Raw genomic sequence first — 23,776 nt, 5'->3', positions numbered from 1 at the left:
AGACAATACTGAGCTAGATAGACCAATGGTCTGACTCAGTATATGGCACTTTCCTATGTTCCTATGTTATGAAGCCTTATACATCAGGAACAGACATGTGAACCAATCCTGAGTACTAAAAGCATTCTGGTATTGCTTTTACAGGAAGAATGTGAAAGGGGTGGTTCTCCCCCATCTAGTTCTTCCCCCTCCACTGCTCGCCCACTGCCATTTTCTTCCCCACCTGCCCCCGCCATTTTCTTCCCTGCCTACCACCATTGTTTTCTTCCTCCAGCTGCCCGCCACTGCCTTCCACCTCTGCGCCACTGTTTTGTTTCCCTGTCCACCAACGCCGGCACTTTCTTCTTCCCCTGCTGTCAGCTCACTCGCAAACTCTTGCAAGAGCTGCTATGCATGGGATTAGCGACGAGTACGCCTTAAATATAGATAGCTAGATAGGCTCAATAAGTCCCTGGCCAAAGGGATTTTTTTTAAAAAGCCAGACAGGATGTCTGTAAGTCTGTGATCTATTTGTTTAGGAAGCTGGAGAAAGTAAAGGTGAAGAGTGATAGACTTGTGACATTTAGAGCCAAACCAACCATGAGCACCTATATGAGTTTGGGAGCAAATGCAGAAATTACTTTCTTCTACTCACAGCTTTACGGGCAAGTATAATGTGCCGATGCTGGGGAAAGTTGAAGGAAAGAGAAGAAGAGGACAACCAGCAGCAAGGTGGATGGACTCGATTACAACAGCAATGGATGCACCACTGAGAGAACTTAAAGGCCAAGTTGAAGACAGATCATCATGGAGAGAATCAATCTATGTGGTCGCTAAGAGTCGACACCGACTTGATGGCACTTAATCAATCAAATCAATAATGTGCCAAATGCTACATGGAAACTGCTGTTTCATGAGGCAGCCATAACACGTAGAATGCTTTACCATATGGGATTGCCTACTCACATGACAAGCTCCATGCCATGTCGTGCTGCCACCAGAAAAGCCCAACAGTGGCATGGGAATTCTTCATAGTATGCAACAGTCCAGTGTGAAACTGCACTACTTATTATGGCCCCCGTAAAGGGCACCTGCCCATAAAGAAGCTACTTCAGTAAGCCTCCATCTTGCATTCATAATATGTATGTCAGTCCTAAGATATCTGTAGAGATGTGGACAAACACAACCCATAGACATGAGCACTATTCAGCCTTTATGGAATCTGGGAATGCTGTACTGTTTTTACATACACCATCAAGCCCCAGCTCTGAGCAGATATGCTCTGAAACTCCAAGCCCTGCTCTCCACAATGAGGCAAACATGTTACTCATGGAGATATTCTTCCCATGATGAATACAGAGGCACTCAAATGAATAGAATTCAGCAACGGAATAGATTTGTCTACTCTTCCACCTCTCTTCAGAATTCTTCTGAGAGGGTGTCTTTGAGTCTAAGCACATGCAAAAGGAGCAAAGGTTATTTTAAGGCTAGTTTTTAAAATGTGTGTTCCATTATACTGGGTTTTAAATGAAAAAGTGGATAGTCTTGCATTAATGCCAAGAAAAGGAAATACAATGACTCTTAGATTAGCTCAAAAGAAGAAGTTGTGTTCCTGGGTATCTATGGAAGGATGCCCCTTTTCATAATTTCTTTTGTAAAATGACCAAACAACAGAGTAAGGAGAACATATATTACTGACAGGTGCAATTTCACCCTTGCTTGAAAACTCATGGCTTTAAAAGTAGATGAAAGCTTCTAACTGATGAATGAGCATGGAAAAACCGGACAAAATTACATGCACTATCTCAAGAGAATTAGGCCATGTGGTTGTGCGGTTTTGCATTTGGCTGCAGTGCCGTAAAGATTTACAGTGTGCTCTGAAGGGATCTGATAGGGGTTTATTTGCACTTGCCTAAGGATGGCTGCTAGAACATGCCAGTGCATTTATACACAACATCAGACGCATCAACACAAGTAAATATAATGAGCAATTAGACTGACACACCCTTAATCTGTAATTAATTTGCAAAACCTTGTATCTAGGAGTACAGCTGAGATGTGTATCTCATCTGACTAAATTCAATGGGATTGTTCCAATGAATTTAATGGGACAGAAGTCAAGTCTTTTGTGAGTAAGAGAGATAAGCCTCTTACCAGTTCAGAATGAATATGCATGTGTGAAAGTGTCTTGAAAGTGTCAAAGTCTGAAAAAGGCTGGAAAGAAGAGTAGGCTAAATTTCTTTAAAAAAATTTCAATTTTACTGGGTTTTTTCCCTAGTCAACAGCTGAATTTATTATAGCTCTGACACAGCTGACGAATTATAGAACTGAATTATACACCAGCATGGTGTAGTGTCTAGAGTGCTGGACTAGGACCCGAGTTCAAATCACCATTCAAATCACCATTCAAATCACCATTCAAATCACCAGGGAGACCCGAGTTCAAATCACCATTCAGCCATGAAACTAGCTGGGTGACTCTGGACCAGTCACTTCTCTCTCAACCTAACCTACTTCACAGGATTGTTGTGAAGAGAAACCTGTTGTACTCTGGGCTCCTTGGAGGAAGAGCAGGATATAAAATGTTAAAATGTAAATATAATGAAGGTAGGTGGGTGAGTGGGTGAGTAAGAGACAGTGGAACAACTCAAAACTACTTTCATTGACAAGGTAATTTGGATTTTGGCTGTGCTACTTCAGACTACAAGTTGGGACTCACTATGAATGCTCCTTTACAAAAATGTTCTTGCCCAGTCTTTTTCCAAGACATGCTAAATTTCCACATGCAAGCTAAATTTTTAATAGAGGACAATTAAGTCATGTGAGTTCCCATCTCATGGTTCTTTTCACACAGGCTGCATTGGATTAGGAAGTTAAGTCAAACAATTCACTAATCTGGTTGGTGTCTAACATGCCTATACAAGCTTCATCTATTACTCTCCAACTGCCATCTTGTTTGTTTTCACCCATTTTAATTGCAAAAATTTGCCACAGGTCAGGAGCCCGCTCATTAATCATAATATTTTTAAATAATGTAACTATGCTCTGAGCCGATTGAAAGGAGTGGGATATAAAGCTAAGAAATAAGTTGTCTTATTGGATAATTTCACTTTATCTGCTGGCCAAAATGATTATTCAATGGCCAACTTAAAAAAATAATTAATTTGGACACCTTCAAACATAATTTGTAATGGATTTTTTAAAAGTAAACTATTGTTTTTATTGCCATTTCTGAGTTAATTTGAGCTGCACTGATATATTATTGCTCTTACATTCATTATTTGAATCTGTTTCCCTACTTTTCATAGAAGTCTCACTTATCAGACTGTTAATTGATTTCAGAACATGAAAATTATCTGTTGACAGAAGAGCTGTTTATTTCATTCATTTCCTTTGGAAGCCTTCTTGCATTCGCTCCCTTCCTTCTTTCCTTTTTCTGGTCTTCCAGCCAACTGTTCACAGAGTGCAATTTACTGTGAATGATAACACTAAGCAGCCAGATGGTTGGGGTTTTCTTTATATTTATGAATCTAAAGAAAGAAATATTGCATGGATCAAACATGCACACTATTCATACACACACACAAACATCAAAAAAGCACATCTAGTGAGAACATGGCTCAGGGACAATAAGGTTAAACATGCACACAAACATCTTGGACTCAAACCCTTCCTCAGTCACAGAGTCGTAATGATACTGGCCAACTTAACATTCCTCAGCCTTAGATCCATCTTTGATGACATTGTGAAGATAAATGAAGTAAGGAAGTATCAGAACATCTTAGCAGTGATCACTGTGGGTTTTTCAGCTATGGTGTTCACAATATGCCTTGCACATGTGCATACCAGCAAGCTGAATGGTGGTGCAGTTCTCAGTTTTGCCCCTCTCCTCATGCTTCAGACCTTTCTGTTTAATTTTAAGTGGCAAATTTGTTTATAAGTTCCTCCTAAACTTTGTAAAACATATGAAAACATGAAAGCAGCAATAGTAAAAACTGTAAAACTGTTCTGATTGGGGAAGCTCACAGGTACTAGGCAATAAGCATTACCCATGGCCAGCGTTTACTGTAAACTTGCAGAATTGACTTTTTAAATTCTATCACAGAGAAGAAAAGTTATGTCTGTACAGAACATACTGAGTGCACTTCCAAAATGGCTGCACCACTCTACAAATGTCATGTCTGTCTTCACCCTGAGGAAGGTAATTTTTTCAGGATGTTTAAAAAATATACATGACAAGGTCAACTTGTAATAGTTGCGTAGTTCCCCCAACTATGATAGTTTCCCCTCAAATTATGTCTCAACTTGTAATTTTCTTCTTGGAGTGATGTGATTTTTATAGCACTGTAGTGTTAGCCACATCAAAGGCATTTCCTATTTCTGAGAATATTATTTCCTGAAGTCAGTGGCTCAAAGTGGAGTTTCTTCATTTCATGTTTTTGATGTTAAATAAATTCTGCAGTTTTTCTACAAATATACATCACTGAATGGCTGCTACATAGTTTTGAGAAGCTGTGGTTACAATAATCTATAATCATCCTTACAATTACATTCTGCTTAAAAAAAGAAGAAAGAAGAATTTGGCAGGAATGTATCTTGAATAAAAAGACTTGTCAGATTTAGAGATTTATTTGAAAATAAAGGGTGAAAACATAGTGACACTGAACTTTGCCACGGTCTTCAAGAAAGCAAGTTTCACCCCGAGTATTCAGAAAATTAATCTCATCAGGTGCTATTCAAGAGATCAACGTACTTGGCTGTGTTTCAAACAACTCCAGCACCGTTGGCTATCAGTTAAACTTTCTTAAATGTGAGAACAGTTGTACAATGGAACATGCTGCCCATGAGAAAACAGGATGAGAATCTTTTGGAAAGAGTTTAAGAAATCCTGGCAATCCAGACAATTGGACAAGAAGATCTCTGAAGCCCTGATCAACTCTGTCACTACTCAACATTAAATAGTTCTATAATACATCAAGGTGAACTTTGGAAAATGTACTAGCAGCTTGAAGATGCTGGAGTCCAGAAGCACAAACTGGGGAAAAGGTCTTTTCAACAAAGAAAATGAGGAAGATTACTCCAAAATCAGCCTCTAAATTGCAGACTGTATATTTAGCAGACTTGAGTGGTAAAGATTTTCCTACACCACACCAATATGGGCTTCAGGCTAAAGAAGAGAGGGAATAGAGGGAGGATGCATGTGTGAATGCTCCTGCAGGAAAAGACATGACACTATATTAAATGTGGCATTGTCTACTTTGGGGTTTCCTTCACCCTTCAAATAGCAGCTGCAAGGAGACCCAATCCAGACCAAACCATGATGTGGAGACAGAGGATGTTGAATCCTTTAATTTATCACTGCTTTCCTGGCAAAAATAGTCATTTGCCTCAATGGCACCTTTGGATAGGGGAAGATTTTAATTGGAACCAGACACAAAATCAGTGGCCACACTAGTTTTGTGTCTGGTCCTAATGAAAATCTCCCAACAGAGCAAGCTTACCACAGAGAAAGTGTAACTTGCAAGTTTTCAAAGGTGTGTATTCTTACCAAATGATCATCTATCACCTACTGCTATCCATGAGGTTTGTTGCCCTGCTTTGGCCAGTTGTCAATGGAATCTCAGAAGGCTCAATCCCTGTTTGATATCCCTCAAACTCCAGGTGCAGGAACCAGTACATATTCAGATCTTGATGGCTGAATCAACTTGTCTTGAGTTCTCCTCAAAAAGCCCTGTGTACATATCCCAGATTGACAAATTACAGTTTCCTCCTAGAACATGGATGGAAGGAATCTAGGTCATTTGAGTTCAGCTCTACAGACTAAAAAGATATATTTTATTGGACCTACGTTTTCTGCAAAGAGCATGCAAACTTTGCAGGGAGGGGGTGGATTAAAAAAAAACACAAAAAAAGGAAAAAGCACAACATTTTTTGGAAAAAGACTGCAAGCAAAATATATATGTTATGACATGAACAACTTTCTGGCATAGATCATACATTTAAGCTGCTGAAAGATCATTTCTTGTTAAAATTACTAGACATTTCTTCCTTTAAACATGGGGTATGAGGGAGAGGCAGTTATTGATACTTCTGCTGCTAGAAGACAAATCACAGCTACTTCCAGGAAATACAAAGTTTTACTTCTTTTTATGCTGTACTGCTTGAAGTAAGTTGGAATCTGATCCGTACTTTTAGTGCATGCACAGAAGTGAGTGATTTGTTTGAAATGAAATTATGATTACTTGCATGACTCATATAATCTCCAGAGGGAAATATTAATTGCACAAATATGGGTCCGATTAGAAGAGAAATGCACATTTTGACAATGCGCTTTTTTATTGAGAAGCAAAACAGCCCCCATCACAAAAGTTAGGAAATAGCAAAGCAGCAAAAGATCATGTCAGCACTACGTTTTCTGGTGATATACAACATAATCTTATGTTTCATGGCATTTTCAACACAGGAAATTGGTATATTAGAAACAACCCAATTCCAAACCTGTTTTTTTTTTCTGGACTCAGCAACATTGGTTCCTTTGAATGGAAACAAGCTGCAACGGGTGTTTTACACTCATGTCAACAGTACACATTGCAAAGTCAAGATGTCCAAGCTAGTTAATTGCTGACACAGTCAACATTCAATGGCAAAATAAATGTTCGCATGTTCCACTTTTCCCAAGTCCAGGCTAATCTGCTCTTTGATTACAGTTATCAAAGCAGATTCTATTTAGATCCACCCACAACCTCAACAATTCAAACTACCTCATTAGTAACTTGCTACTAGTTAACTGAAAACTGAGACTACACCCTCAGAAGAGCTAAATCCACTTACTGACATATGAATTAGTACTGTGTACTTAAAGTATACCAAGCTATTTAATGTGTCAACTCAACCATTCATTAGAACCTCATTAACCAAAGTATAGATATTTGAACATCCTAATGATATAATCTCCCATACTAATTTCTCTAAATCAGCCCATTTATACATCTAATGACACTTGATTATCTGAACTTTTGGGATTGTCCTAGGGTTATGTGTTAGATTAGACTGTATTTTAATCTTGTGGTTACACATGGTAGATATTACAGTGAGATTACTGTATTCTCCACACTACAAATAGCTAGCATTCTTAAGTATTCCATTCCCAATCTCACAGTTCCAATTTAAATAAAATATCACTAAGGCAGTAACTATATCCTAAGATGTGCCCGATACTTGCTGGTCTAGTTCTGAGAGACTGAGAGTTGCTTCAAACATTATCCAGAATCACATATAGAAGATGCACAAGTGATTTGCACATCCTCTATATGCATCTGCTTCCCATGCAAAGGAACACTCATAGATCGCTCCCACAGGACTTCAAGCATGTGTAGAGGGTGCACACATACATGTTTGTTTTTTTAAAGATCAGCATTTACATGGAAAATGGCATATAAGAAGCAATCCAATACAGACCAATATCATCATAGATTTTTGGTTACATTAATTGCTGGAGGACCAATGGAGGCTGAGCCTACCCCTACCATCACCTAGAAGGCTGTGGAACCTCAATGAACCTTCCTGGCAAAGCACTTGACAGTGCCCTCAGAAGCATGGGCCATGACTGTGCCCAAATACAAATACACAGCTGAGCTTCTACCACTCTAAGTAGGAGGGCAGGATCACTGCCACTGTTCTAATTCTTTTCTGCCATTTTTACTACGGAAGCAGAATGATAAACTACTATTATCTATTATATTAACTCTCCTGGGTGTGCCTTGGAATGTGCGTCCCAGAGCCCAGCTGATTGGCTGGGTGGCGGATGTGGCTGATTGGCTGAGGCGCACCCAGGAGAATTGGTTGCCGTGGTGGCGGCCCAGCCGTGGAGGCCAGAGGTGGTGGGCCAGGCCGCAGAAGCAAGGACCAGGAGGGGGAAAAGAAAATGGGGGTGGGCAGACGTGGCAGTGGGGAGGAGAGATAGCTGGGCCCGGAAGCAGAGACTGGGGCAGAAGCGGGGGAGAGGTAACCGCCAGCCCCAAAGAGCACACAGATGCCCTGTGCAGGGTCGGCTAGTGAGCAGTATAACACTGAACTAACCAGAGCAACAAAGTACCCAAGCATAACCCCGAACAAGGATTCAGAATATTCAAGTTATAACAGTTCTAAAATGAAAATATGAAAAACTGTAAAGAAACTAGAAGATGCAATTTCCCATATTTTAATATTTGATTGTATAAATGCATATTTGAAATGGTGTGTGAGTAATTTCATATTCATCCCTTTTCAGCTACATTTACAACCTTCCTAAAAAGCCACTGTCAAATGAGTGGGGGGGGGAGGGAATCTGCCACAGTTTTACTCAGAAATACAATTACACACACACACACACACACACACACACACACCCCTAACTGCAACGAAAATAGATGCTTTCATGCAGATCTGATCTGTCTATAGGCCAAGAGAGGCTAGATCATACTTTCCTTTTCATGCCTTCACAAACACCACTGACATTGCCTTCATGTACAAATTCAACTTTCTCACTGAGAAACTGGTTTCTGTACCCGCATCAATATTTCTACACATGCTTCATTCTATTTAACACTCCTACCCCAAAAACCTCACAATTCCATGGTTTGAACTGTAACGTTTCATTACACTTCTATGCTGTTTTATAGACTCTTCATTTCAAATTTACTCACAGCCATTTTCCCATTACGGTTGGCTTCCTCCCTCTCTGCCAGGGCCTTGAGAAAGTTGTCTTTCAGTTCTTTTCCTGCACTTGATAGAGTTCTAGAAAGGAAAAGACAGAACATAATTTCTTTCCAGATCTTTCTACCTTCTTCCACTCCAGAGAACCTTCAAACATGAAGAAACATGTATTAAGAAGTGGCCAGATACTGTTCAATCCAGGAGAAGATAAAGTAGCACCTTCACAATACTCAAAGCAAAATAATGCATCAAAAATAACTGAGAACATCTAGAAAAGCTTTCAGTACAACCCCAACTACACTGGCCTCTGGTTTTAGGCCTTAGTGGCATAGGGCTCTGATTCAGAATCGTCAATCCAATTGCTGTTCTTGAAGCACTGTTGCTCTGAGGGCGATGTATTGATACCCTGCTTGTGTTTATCTGCTTGTGTTTGAGAAAGTTTCCTTCAAGATGGGATGATCGGGACAGGCAAAGTGCTAGAGAGGGAGTGATTTATCTCTCCCCATCTACTGCATTTCTGTTGCAACTCTTCCACAAGTTGCTATACCTGTTTGCAAGGGGAAAGAAGCATTTGGAAATCAAGTGGGGCTGAGGAGCTATTGTGGAGGTAGCTGCAGAAAAGCAATGGATGGGGAAAAGGTTATGCCAGCCTCTCCCCAGTGCTCCTAATCTCCTTCTCCAGAAGTAGCTTTTCTCTAACCAAAGCAGTAGCTGTCATTAAGTTACTTGTGTTTGCATGCAGCACCTAAGCTGCACCATGAAATAATGAAAATAATAAATAAGAATCAAATAAAATAATGAAAATAATAAATAACAATCAAATAAAATCTAGGGGCTCTATCCACCTCCCAGCTGTCTATCCAAACTGTAAGCTATAGGACAAGGTCAAGTTTTGCTGCTCTACACCTGCAGGGAGGGTGTTTCTGACCAAAGCTGGACCACAGCACTTTGCCTTTACAGTTATATATATTCAGAGCTGCACTTAGGTAATTTTAGGGCATGGTCCTAAAGGTCTTTGGAGGGCCCCCTCCCCTGCAAATTAAGCATCATCATGCTCTGCCAGGTGATCATACAACCCAGGAGAGACTAGAGAGGATTTGGGGGGCTCCAGAGGCAGTGGAGGCCCTGGACTTCAGCCCTGAAGTCCAGGGGTAAGAGCGCCTCTGTATATATTGGTGTGGGAACCAGCTTAAGCACCTTTGTGATTGGTCTGCAGGGATCTGAAGATGCATGTGATCCCCAAAATTAGGAACACAGGAACCTGCCTTATACTTAGTCAGACCAGTGGTCCATCTGTTGTCTACACTGTCTGGCAGAAGTTCTCCAAGGTTTCAGGCAGGAGTCTTTCCTACCCCTACCTGGAGATGCCCAAGAATAAAGCTAGGACCTTCTGCATGCCAAGCAGATGCTCTCTTATTTAACTATGACCGATACTTCAAAGTGCTTCAATTGTACTTCCTGACAGTGTGACTCCTTCCTCTGGATATGCGGTTTACCTAGAAGAGAACAACATTAAGTTGTTCTTCTAAACATAACTATTTAAGAGTGCTCAACAGTATTAAAACTATAAAAATAAAAGAGGAACTTCGCATCTTCACAGATATGGAATGGCTCTCATATTGTATGCAACCCACTAAAGCCAAAACTCAAACAAGGACATTTTGTAATTAAGACAATTGGTATGCCTTATCTACATTACGTCTTCCAAACTAAAGCGGTCTGAAAACTCCATTGTGCACCAGTGGTGGCATAAGACACAGTCCTTCCCAATTCATTTTAATAAAAAGTACAGCTCTATCTTTACATCCCACTGTGTGCATAGAACTGAACTCCTGGGGAAAGGCATTGCAGCAGGGAAGCAACCTTCCTAGAAAGCAAGAGGCTGTTGGTTTGAATCCCCGCTGGTGTGATTCCCAGAATATGGGAAATTCCTATATCGGGCAGCAGTGATATAGGAAGGTGCTAAAAGGCATCATCTCATACTGTGTGGGAGGAGGCAATGGTAAACCACTCCTGTATGCTACAAAGAAAACCACAGGGCTCTGTGGTCGCCAGGAGTCGACACTGACTCAACAGCACAATAGCAGGTAGTGGACAGCGTATGCACATGGGAATGCCCACATTTATTTATTTATTTTATTGTTAAATTTATATACCACCTTTCATTAAAACAATCCCGAGGCGGTTTACAGCAGAATTTTAAAACAAGATTGTAAAAATGACACAATTAAAATATTAAGCTAAAAATATACTGTAAAACAAATCTGATTAAAAAAATTAAAACACAAGCATAAAAACAATAGAATATACAAAGTACAAAGAGCAGCAGCAGAGACAATCATATAAAAACCTGGGTAAAAAGCCAGGATTTAACATGCTTTCTAAAAGCGGTGATGGAGACTGAGGAGCGAATAGCCACTGGGAGAGCATTCCAGAGTCTGGGAGCAGCAACAAAGAAGGCCCTGTCCCGCATGCACGACAACCATGCCTCCCTCATTGTTGGCACCTGGAGCAGAGCCCCCTCAGATGACCTTGTCAACCGGGCAGCAACTCTTGGGAGCAGGCAGTCCCTCAGATATCCAGAGCCCAAATCGTTAAGGGCTTTAAAGGTCAAAAACAGCACCTTGAATTGGACCCAGAAACAAACTGGTAGCCAGTGCAGCTCTTTCAAAATGGGTGTGATGTGCTCCCATTGGGCAGCTCCAGATAAATCCCTAGCTGCCGCATTTTGCACTAGCTGCAGTTTCCAGATATTCTTCAAGGGCAGCCCCACGTAGAGCACGTCCACAAGGAATAGTTGGATCAGGGTGCATAGGTGTCATGCAGCAGCCAAGCCTCCTACATTATTTTGCCATCTGTATTTTCACAGGGAAGGGAGAAGTGGCGACCAAAAAGAAAAAGAAAACAGTTGGAAGGGATTCTTTAGCCCCTGCTATGCATTTCTCCTGTTTGATCAAGTTTATTTAACACTCAGTGACCTGAAAATGCTTGTTAAAATAAATACCAAAAAGAAGTTATTTCCTCTGGGGGGCGGGGGACCAGCTAGAGTAAGTTCCTACAACAGATGAGAGTTATGCTTTTTTCCGGATACCTAAACACTCAATTATACTATTGCTAAGTTATTTGCGCAATAGGGCCCTTGAAATGTAGCACAATGAGTATGCAGATAAGAGAAGAACTGAATGTTGTGTTTAATGATTAGCGAGCAAGTTATGCATGCAATTACAGTGTAATACATTGTATTATGTGTTTATGCTTCCCCTCCTATAAACCTATTTCTTCTGTCCTTCAGTTATGGAACTTTAAATGTATTTTCTTTAATCACAAAGAAAATGATCCACAGGGAACATCTTGAGCACAAAATATTTATGATGAGGGAAACAACAGGTGTTATCAACTTGCTGCTTCCCCCACAGTTCAAAGCAATTAATAATTTAACATAACAACCAAACCGTAACATTAAGTACAACTTCAAGAAGGTAGAAATAAGTTGAAGAAACTAATAAACCAGAGTTGCAACTACTGGGAAATCTAACAATGACCAACAGCTTCTTTGAACAGGATTTCATGATTTAAAACCCAGTCCAAGCCACAGCTGCCACTGTCCTCCAAGCGCAAACAGGTCAAGGAATATTTCAAGACCTGATATTTCAGAAGGAGTGGGACCCCATCCAGAACACACAGCCCTCCCTCTCCCAGACTGCATGGACCACCAATAATTATCAGTTCTTTTTAAGGAAAGGCAAAATAAACCTTTAAAATGGTGGTTGCTACTGATGTCGCTGTTTTATTGGGATTCTGCAGGTAAGCACAGAGGCAAAACCAAAACAGCTGCTCCTGAATTGAATGGTAGCAAAAAATAGAGCCAAGGGTAATCCGCATACTGATGGTACCATATTCCAGACAATCCCAGCCAGAGGCCTCCTATAAGCCTGACAATGTGATGAAGCCATGAGGCCAAAACAAGGCCAGCTCAAGCTATTTCATGGCACTGAACAATATTATTTCATCATACCCAACTTACATGAAAATGTGTGTAAATCATAATTAAATAATGGAGTTTCCATATTCATCAGGGGAGGGGCTGTAGTTCAGTGGTAGAACACATGATTGCATGCAGTTTCAATCCATGGCATCTCCAGGAAAGGCTGGGAAAGACCCTGTCTCAAACCCTGAAGAGCTGCTTCCAGAGGTTAAACAATACTGAGGTGGATGGCCTGGCTCAATATAAGGAAGCTTCCTGTGATTAAGTACAGGTAAATAGTGCTAGCATACCACTTCCAAGCCAGAAACAGAGTTCTCGGCCAGTGCAGACATTGCTCTGCAGCATTCTGCAATGCCTGCTGCTTTCCCCCCGCCTCTGCTTCGCCTAAAATTCTGGTGCCTCCGTCAACCGTTTGGGTTGCTTGTGCTGTTGGGCCAACCCTAGACTGAAGAGTAATCACCAAGCATCACCTTCTGAGAATGAACAGAGGGAAAGGATTAGAATAACTGCAAATGCAATGCCCGTTATCCTCATCAAATCCCATAGTCATTCCAGCAACCCTTGGTGATCAAATGCCATTGACCTACCTAGCAAGATCAACAGGGCCACACTCCTTGAGACAAAGATGACTCATCAGAAAAAACAAACCTGGCCCAAAGCCAAGTCTAAAGCCAGATCGGAATGTATTTAGAACATCTGAAAATCCAGAACAGTCTAGAATTAAATTAACCTACCTTAGTCCGAGTACCTCCTCCTTATCATTTTACATAGTGCAGACTTGATTTTTTCTACCATTCCCAGAAATGTTGTTCACTCCTCGCCCTCTCTCCCACCGCCACTTTCTAAACAAGCAGCCTGAAGGAGAGTTCTGAGGGACTTAAAATGCTTGCAAAGTAGTGACTTTGTGACAGTTTTATTCATCCTAATAAAAGTATCACCCTATCAATACTTTTGGATTGGCAAAACGGCAAATGTAGGTCAATGTAAGTAAGTATAAAGTGATACATATTGGGGCAAAAAACCCCCAACTTTACATACACACTGATGGGGTCTGAGCTGTCGGTGACTGATCAGGAGATAGATCTTTGAGTCGTGGTGGACAGCTCATTGAAAGTGTTGACTCAGTGCGCGGGGGCAGCAGTGGAAAAGGCAAATTCCATGCTAGGAATCACTAAGAAGGGGACTGAAAATAAAAATGTTAATATTAGAACGCCCTTATACAAATTTATGGTGCGGCCACATTTGGAGTACTGTGTACAGTTCTGGTTACCATATATAAAGAAGAACATTGTAGAACTGGAAAAGATGTAGCAGAGAGCAACCAAGATGATCAGGGGTCAGGAGAATCTTCCTTATGAGACAAGGCTACAGGATCTGGGGCTTTTTAGTTTGGAAAAGAGTTAGCTATGGGGAGACATGATCAAGTAGTATAAAATTATGCATGGAGCAGAGAGAGTGTTTGTTTTTACATTTGATATCCTGCTCTTCCTCCAAGGAGCCCAGAGTGGTGTAATACATACTTAGGTTTCTCTTCACAACATCCCTATGAAGTAGGTTAGGCTGAGAGAGAAGTGACTGGCCCAGAGTCACCCAGAAAGTCTCATGGCTGAATGGGGATTTGAATTCGGGTTTCCCCGGTCCTAGTCCAGCACTTTAACCATTACACCACGCTGGCTCATTTTTCTCCCTCTCTCAGAACACTAGTTAGTTAGTTAGTTAGTTAACATATTTCTATACCACCCAAAACACACGCCTCTGGGCGGTTTACAGGCAAACAGAAAGTTAAAACATTAGTTAAAATAAATGACAGCAGAAAACTTAAAACACTAGTTAAAATAAAATAAATGATATGGTAAAAGTTAAGACATTACAAGAATTTAAATTTTAAAACATTTTAAAACAATGTAAAAACTGTTAAAACAATATTTAATTAAAAGCCTGGGTGAATAGGTGCTTCTTTAAAGACTTTTTAAAAGATGTCAGAGATGGGGAGGCTCTTATTTCAGCAGAGAGTACGTTCCAAAGCATTGGGGCAGCAGCGGAGAAGGCCTGTCCCCGAGTAGCCACCAGACAAGCCGGTGGCAAATGCAGACGGACCTCTCCAGATGATCTCAGTGGGTGGTGGGGTTCATGATGAAAAAGACATTCTCTTAAATACCCAGGGCCCAAGCTGTTTAGGGCTTTATAGGTCATAACAAGCACCTTGTATTTTGACCAGAAACTTGTCGGCAGCCAGTGTAGATCTTTCAATACGGGAGTAATATAGTCTCTCCGAGATGACCCAGAGACCAGCCTGGCTGCCGCATTCTGAATCAGCTGTAGTTTCCAGACTACACACAAGGGCAGCCGCACATAGAGCGCATTGCAGTAATCCAGTCTGGAGGTTACCAGCATATGTACCATTGTTCTGAGGTCGTTTATCTCAAGAAACAGATGCACCTGGCGTATTGGCCAAAGCTGATAAAAGGCACTTCTGGCCACTGTCTCAACCTGGGAGACTAGGGAAAGGCTCGGATCCAGAAGTACACCCAGACTGTGTACCTGTTCCTTCCGGGGAAGTGTGACCCCATCCAGAACAGGCAGATCAAAATCGTCTCCAGAGTTTCGACCCCACACATTGAGTACCTCCGTCTTATCTGGATTCAGTCTCAGTTTGTTATCCCTCATCCAGCCCATTACCGCCTCCAGGCAGGCATTTAGGGAGGTTATGCCCTCTCCCGATGATACAGACATGGAAAAGTAGATTTGGGTGTCATCAGCATACTGATAGCACCCTGCACCTGATGATCTCAGCATCCTGATGATCTCTCTCCAGCGATTTCATGTAGATGTTAAACATCGGAGACAATACGGAGCCCTGAGGGACACCATACAAAAGTTCAGATTTTGAAGAACAACAGTCTCCAAGGGACACCATCTGGAACCTGCCTGAGAGGTAGATGGTGATGGCCAGGAAATTTAGGACTGACAAAAGGAAGTATTTTTCACACAGAGCATAATTAATCTATGACATTCACTGCCAAGGGATGTGGTGATGGCTAATAGATTGGACAGATTTAAAAGGGGCTTGGACAAATTCATGGAGCAGAATGATCAGTGGCTACTAGTTTGGTGGCTACAGGGCACCTCCAGCCTCAGATGCAAGATTTTATTTTTATTACTACTACTACTACTACTACATTTTATATCCCACTCTTCCTCCAACAAGCCCAGAGCGGTGTACTACATACTTTAAGTTTCTCCTCACAACAACCCTGTGAAGTAGGTTAGGCTGAGAGAGAAGTGACTGGCCCAGAGTCACCCAGAAAGTCTCATGGCTGAATGGGGATTTGAATTCGGGTTTCCCCGGTCCTAGTCCAGCACTTTAACCATTACACCACGCTGGCTCATTTTTCTCCCTCTCTCAGAACACTAGTTAGTTAGTTAGTTAGTTAACATATTTCTATACCACCCAAAACACACGCCTCTGGGCGGTTTACAGGCAAACAGAAAGTTAAAACATTAGTTAAAATAAATGACAGCAGAAAACTTAAAACACTAGTTAAAATAAAATAAATGATATGGTAAAAGTTAAGACATTACAAGAATTTAAATTTTAAAACATTTTAAAACAATGTAAAAACTGTTAAAACAATATTTAATTAAAAGCCTGGGTGAATAGGTGCTTCTTTAAAGACTTTTTAAAAGATGTCAGAGATGGGGAGGCTCTTATTTCAGCAGAGAGTACGTTCCAAAGCATTGGGGCAGCAGCGGAGAAGGCCTGTCCCCGAGTAGCCACCAGACAAGCCGGTGGCAAATGCAGACGGACCTCTCCAGATGATCTCAGTGGGTGGTGGGGTTCATGATGAAAAAGACATTCTCTTAAATACCCAGGGCCCAAGCTGTTTAGGGCTTTATAGGTCATAACAAGCACCTTGTATTTTGACCAGAAACTTGTCGGCAGCCAGTGTAGATCTTTCAATACGGGAGTAATATAGTCTCTCCGAGATGACCCAGAGACCAGCCTGGCTGCCGCATTCTGAATCAGCTGTAGTTTCCAGACTACACACAAGGGCAGCCGCACATAGAGCGCATTGCAGTAATCCAGTCTGGAGGTTACCAGCATATGTACCATTGTTCTGAGGTCGTTTATCTCAAGAAACAGATGCACCTGGCGTATTGGCCAAAGCTGATAAAAGGCACTTCTGGCCACTGTCTCAACCTGGGAGACTAGGGAAAGGCTCGGATCCAGAAGTACACCCAGACTGTGTACCTGTTCCTTCCGGGGAAGTGTGACCCCATCCAGAACAGGCAGATCAAAATCGTCTCCAGAGTTTCGACCCCACACATTGAGTACCTCCGTCTTATCTGGATTCAGTCTCAGTTTGTTATCCCTCATCCAGCCCATTACCGCCTCCAGGCAGGCATTTAGGGAGGTTATGCCCTCTCCCGATGATACAGACATGGAAAAGTAGATTTGGGTGTCATCAGCATACTGATAGCACCCTGCACCTGATGATCTCAGCATCCTGATGATCTCTCTCCAGCGATTTCATGTAGATGTTAAACATCGGAGACAATACGGAGCCCTGAGGGACACCATACAAAAGTTCAGATTTTGAAGAACAACAGTCTCCAAGGGACACCATCTGGAACCTGCCTGAGAGGTAGATGGTGATGGCCAGGAAATTTAGGACTGACAAAAGGAAGTATTTTTCACACAGAGCATAATTAATCTATGACATTCACTGCCAAGGGATGTGGTGATGGCTAATAGATTGGACAGATTTAAAAGGGGCTTGGACAAATTCATGGAGCAGAATGATCAGTGGCTACTAGTTTGGTGGCTACAGGGCACCTCCAGCCTCAGATGCAAGATTTTATTTTTATTACTACTACTACTACTACTACATTTTATATCCCACTCTTCCTCCAACAAGCCCAGAGCGGTGTACTACATACTTTAAGTTTCTCCTCACAACAACCCTGTGAAGTAGGTTAGGCTGAGAGAGAAGTGACTGGCCCAGAGTCACCCAGCAAGTGTTCAGATGCCTCTGAATATCAGTTACAGGGGAGCAACAGCAGGAGAGAGGGCATGCCCTCACCCCTTGCCTGTGGGCTTCTCAAAGGCATCTGGTGGGCCACTGTGGGAAAAAGGATGTTGGAATAGAAGGGCCTTGGGCTTGATCCAGCAGGGCTGTTCTTATGGATTCTTTCCCCTAATGGATCCACAACTTGCATATGTGTTGAAGAATAATGAATTCAGATGTCCAAGGCAGAGATCCTAGAACAGAAGAAGATTACCTTATACCACCTCATAATGGAATGTTGCTGGTGCAGGGGGTTGACATGTCCTCCAATCCTGACTTTTATGATGACTCTTTACTTAGTTTATATTGACTCTTTACTTAGCATGCCACTGAAAATTAATCTCCATCTTTGCTAATATAAAGATGCCTAGATTTTACTTTACTTCTCCTATCTGTCTTACCAAGGACCCATGTATGCTACTTGGCACTGCAGAAACATTCAAATGACTGGGAGCTTTTAGATTTCCTAAGGAAAAGTGACGACTACTGTTTTTCCCAATAGTCTCCGTACAATTCTTAGATTCTGTTTTCTGCCCCAAAAGTGTCTGTTTTGCAGCTAGCATCATTTAACCAGATCAAGACCACACAACACTTTCTCCACTCCAGCTAGCAAAAAGATGACTTGGACTTTTTCACTATGCCCAGAAACATCATTTTCTCCATTACCCTTCCCCTTCTTTTGCATAACATCCTTAGAGAACTTGAAAGTTGCTCACAATTACATTTTAGTTGGTCCTAATAAAAACATTACCCTATTTGTTACTTTTGGTTTTTTTCTAATGGCTCAACATAACTATCTGCAGCTTTTACAGTCCAAATGTGTTCTTTATGCTCAATCACCTTAGCCTCAAATGAGACACTGGCTGATAATTGCCTAGGTCTGTAGGACCAATGATTAGCTATTTATATTTGTACCTTTGGATCCTTCATTCCTACTGACAGAGAGATAACTGTGTGGGAATAATGCTAGTATAAACTGTGCATATGACGCCACGCGGCAATTACCTGGTGCAGCTGCATGGATTCCATCAACCAAAAACATGCCAACCTAATCTCTTTAAGAAACAGGTGTTCACTCAAGAAAAGCAAAATCTATTTGCCTGGTGAGTGCTTATCATATTTATTTATCTAATCATAAGAGTGATAAAAAATAATTAGTTCTTCATATGATTATCCATTGTTTTGCATTTCCCCCCATGAGAACAAGGGATTCCCCAAAGAGTTGGCCACAAGAGTCTTCTTCTTGAAAGCTGGATTAGTTTGTGGTTGATTGTAAAGAAAATAAACTTTATGAGTCAAGACATTGCTTTATGCATATTTTTTACAAACTGGCATTGAAGATATGTGAAGAATATGTGAAGGATAAATAAGAGTTTGTATTTAGTTGCAATTAAACATTCTTACTGCAGAAACTGAAATGTCAGCATATTCAAGAACACTTTGTGCATAAGTTAGCCCCGAACACATTTATCCACCCCATCTGTAGTACACAACTTGTGTGATTAAAGAGTGGTTTTTGTTGCGACATGTTTCTTTCAGACTTTCTGATTTCGTGGCAGAAACAGAAGGAAAGGAGAAAGGAGATAAAGCACATTAGTGTCAACAGGTGTGGATGGATCAACAGCACAAAAACAGGGTCCATGAAGAATGACAAAATTACGCCCAGTGAGAAAGTCAAATACCACCTCTTGTTAGCAAGCCTTCAGTTGGTCATCACTCTACAGCAGGCCTGCTCAACTTAGGCCCCCCAGATGTTTTTGGACTACAACTCCCACATTCCCCAGCCACAGTGGCCAATAGCCAGGGATTATGGGAGTTGTAGGCCAACATCTGCAGGAGGGCCGAAGTTGAGCAGCCCTGCTCTACAGTTTCATATGAGTCTTCAAAAGCATCTCCTATGTTAAAGGTAACATGTCAACACAAGGAGGGAAAGATCTTCCTAACTGTAACTTATTTTTAAACAAATTAATCGAATACATGTCTACCTTTCACAGAAACAATGGCTGGCCAATATCCAGAGCAGCCTCTTCTGGTAGGACAAAAGGAAGATGTGACAGGGAGAGTGGGAGCTTTCCTAATTGTGCTGGGACTGCTTGGGTGCAAAGTGGACGTGGGTGTTTGTTTTTTAAAATGAATTAGGATTCATTAAATCCTAAATTAAATCCTGCCTGCAACCTCGGAGAAGCCGCTGCCAGTCTGTAAAGACAATACTGAGCTAGATAGACCAATAGTCTGACTCAGTATATGGCAGCTTCCTATGTTCCTATGATTATGCTGCAATTTCTATATAACATTTATATCATACATTACTATTTTTAAAAATGCTCTAAGATAAAGAATCAGCACAGACCAACAACTCAGACACCCTGATCCAGAGAAGATCATTTGCTTATCAGGAGCTACTGCTGGGAATCAGATGCACATTTCCTTGGAGTGCAGATGTTATTTCCAAGTACTTCGTTACTTTCTGTGAATGAGTACTTTAATGCACATTTGAACGCGCATCCCCATCCCAGTGTAGTCCTATGTAAATAATGTTCAGTGAGAGATTTCATTGTATCAATATTGCCTAGCACAACCATAGAAACTGAATGATAGGCAGAGTGCAGACATGTGGCAGTCTGTTCCACTGTTCTAGAGGAGACATATCACTCAAAGCTGTGTCCCACGTATGAAAACGAGGCAAGTGTTCCAAACACATGGGGGGAATTTTAGCTTACCAAGTGAACCTGGCATTTGGGAGCAGGATTCCTGAGTGTCTACCTACAACATTTCCATGTCTGTGATTCAGCAGAGACTTTGCTCACACTCTTCAACAGGCTTCACAGGTGCATAGGAATGTGAACCAGGGCCACTTGTGTACAAACCCAACCCCCCTATTCACTGATTGCTATCTAATATCCGTTTCTCCCATGCTTCGTTAAATTATACACCTTGAAATAGCACTTCTCCTTTGCAAGGTCAATTTGAGGCTAAATTCATGATAGCCAATTGAGTTTTCTGGCTCCTATTAGTAGTGCTTTTTATTATCGCAAAAATCACACATAAAGCAGTAGCAAATTTCATACACATGTAGCAATGCATGTCTATACATGAAGGCAGAATATCAGCTTTTAAACACTTTTCCTGCACATAGGCTATGTTAAAAGAGAGCTACTCTTTACAATGACTAATTGGATTAGGAAGTTGCTTTTTAAAAGAAAGCTTAAACTCTTACCATTTTTGACATTTTTGGCACACACTCAATTGAGAAACGGGCTATAAAACATTTGATTGCTACTTACATAATCTAATGTACAGGAAATACCTTTGCAAGGACCTTAATCCTACGTATTTTATTGTTTAATAAAATGAACAAGTAATTGTAAAAACTACACTTTCTACACGATATGTGAAACTCTACAACGTTAGGAGTGCCTTAAAGAAGAAAAAGAGAATACTTTGGCTGCTTATGCACTTTATTTGAACAGTTTCCATGGTTATCACAGCTTTGGCTGACAAGAAGAAACCTACACCTGACATAATATTGGCACCGATATTACAAACAGTTAACAGCAAGCTACCAGCAACGTGTCCTGTCATTTATCCAACATTCACAACTCCCCCCTCCCCCCCCAAAAGGTTACTTTATCAGCTCTAGGCTAAGTTCATTAAAAATAACACCGCTGTCAAGTTTTCTTAAAGGAAGTATTTTAATGTGCTTCCTAATGTGATTAACAGAGTTAACGTGAAGAGGAGACCTCATCCTGGATTCTGGATTCAAGATAAAGCACCCAACTCACCACAGAATTGATCAGAAAACAAGCAATTAGTGGGGAGCCCAAAGCCAAGAGCGGCCTCTGGGTGGAAGTGTCAGCAATTGTGAGAATTCAGGCAGCTGCAACTGCCAAGACTGAGGAAGCACCTAGAGAAGAACAACATCTGGCTCCTCTCTACTTCGGCTCCAGGGGCATTAAACAACATCTGACCCTGAGAGCAGGACAAAGCCAAGCCCTCATCCCCCAACCCCGGCTCCCAAGGTGTGGAAAAGTGCTGCAGCCCCTTGCCCTGCCAAGTGGGGGCACCACCCACCTGGTGCTGCATCTGCCCCCTCCCCAATAGGCGGTCTGCCAGCAGGGCACTTCCTCCCACCTCCCTCTAACTGGCGTTATGCCAGTGCTCATACCACTACCGCTGCTGCGCCTGCTCCGACTTCCTCTTCCCCAGTGGCATGCTAGCATCACCAGTGCACTTCTTCCTCCTGCTGTTTTAAAAAGTGGGTGAACGGAGGACAAGACTGGGATGAGACTATATCAGTGTCCTTCCCTGTAAGGCCCAGGAGCCAGTGGCAGCTCCCATCAAGCCTAAGTGCAGCTCTTTGACTAATTGTTTATTGGCCCTGTGCAAAGCCTGAGCCAAAGCAAAATACTCTGCAGAGACCTCTGGCACTATGTGGAGGTGACTATTCCTACTCTGCAGTGCTGCACTTTACCAAGCAAGGATGGGGCTCCTTTCAGGGAAATGCAGCCCTCAGCACCCTCTTCAAGAGAACAAGATTAATGACAGTCACAGTGTAACACTATGCAATAAGTAAGTCCCATAATGCCCAATGTGTGTATGCACAGAATTTCAGCCTCCATTTAATTCCTTTGGTATATGTTGATACATAAGTCAGTGCGACATTTGAATTCACCGTATTAATTATTAAAGATTTGCACTGGATAATTTAAGAATTGGATCATGGCTAGTTGAAATGGATCACTTCTAAATAAGTAATTTAATTATATTACAGTTTGAACCAGCATATTATTGAGCGATGCATAGGCTTCATATACAGCTAGTCTAATTTAAATAAGAACAGTAATAAATAATTTTAAGAGGATAGGGTGGGTTCACACATATTGAAACGTGGAACCTACTTTCAAAGTCAGTAACTGATTTGTTTGTGGCTAACTCAACCCATGCTGAGGAAGGAACCTGAGATTCATTTACAGCCTCAAACCAAGCATAACCAAGATTTGAAGTTGGCTTGCCAAACTAAGTGCTACTCCCACTGAGGTGTGTGTAATGTCTGAACCCATGCTCTTTATGAACCTCTGGTTCATTCCAGGCATGCTCGTCCCCTTTACCACTGGAACCAATGGCTGTGAGACAGGGATAGCATCCAAAGTCTTGCGGGGAGGCCTGATCAGGGGGTATACCTCTGGCTGAATCCAGCTACTTCTAACAAACTGAGATCAGTGTTTGTCTGACGTGCCAGCTTAATGTCCCCATCATATCTCGGGCTGGGGGAACCTCAAGTTCCGTGTTAGGTGTGAAGTCACCACAGAAATCTCAAAACACAAAGAGCATTTGTAGCTGTCTCTATCAGCATTTGGAATGTGACGTGATACTTCGCACAGGACAGGATACTCCTTGCCTCACAGAATACAGGATATCTGTAAGTTCTATAATAAAGATATCTTAATGCCATATGGAAAAAAGTGGTATACATGTCTAAAATAGCTATGAAGAATCACATAGTAATGGATATTCTACAAAATCTCCCTGTCCATGAGTAAGCCCTCTCATCTCTGGAGCATGAGCTTTTCTAACATTAAACGTGCTTTTCAGAGATGCATGTGGGCAAGGCTTGTGGTTTTAGGAGTCTTGGAATCTTCTTATAAATATGTTTTCACAGGCAGCTTGGGAGAAACAACTAAGCAAAATCTAAGAAGCAGAGAAATCAAAAGTATCAGAAGTGCATGAACCCTGGATCACACTGTACAAGAGGCACTTTTAAAAATAAACACTTTTAGATCAAATCATAATATTAATCTATTTTAAGGAAAAATAAAGCATGTATTATACTATCAAGCACTTTTACTACAAGAGGCAACAGTCCTAGTAACATAGCAGGCCTTGAAAAGCAACACATCAAAGTAAAGATACTTATCAAGACCTAAACAGCACTTACTAAAGAGTAACAAATGAAAAGCTAAGCAAAACAACAACAACAACAACAACAAACCCCAAAAGATTTGCCACTTTTCACTCTCATAAGTGAAAGGTTACAAAGAAGTTGTGCAAA

At 41.4% G+C, this 23,776-nt stretch overlaps 1 protein-coding gene across 1 annotated transcript in view; it reads right to left on the bottom strand.

The window, feature by feature from the left end:
- The window catches only part of CFAP299 (cilia and flagella associated protein 299), a 455,154-nt gene that overhangs the window by 279,614 nt on the left and 151,764 nt on the right, over positions 1-23,776 (bottom strand). The window contains exon 3 of the mRNA XM_053255711.1: positions 8,664-8,754. Coding sequence (XP_053111686.1) covers positions 8,664-8,754 — 91 coding nt within the window. The remainder of the gene's footprint in view (positions 1-8,663; positions 8,755-23,776) is intronic.

Source organism: Hemicordylus capensis, chromosome 5, assembly GCF_027244095.1.
Source record: "Hemicordylus capensis ecotype Gifberg chromosome 5, rHemCap1.1.pri, whole genome shotgun sequence".
Classification (NCBI taxonomy): domain Eukaryota; kingdom Metazoa; phylum Chordata; class Lepidosauria; order Squamata; family Cordylidae; genus Hemicordylus; species Hemicordylus capensis.
This window is presented reverse-complemented; position numbering and strand designations above follow the sequence as displayed.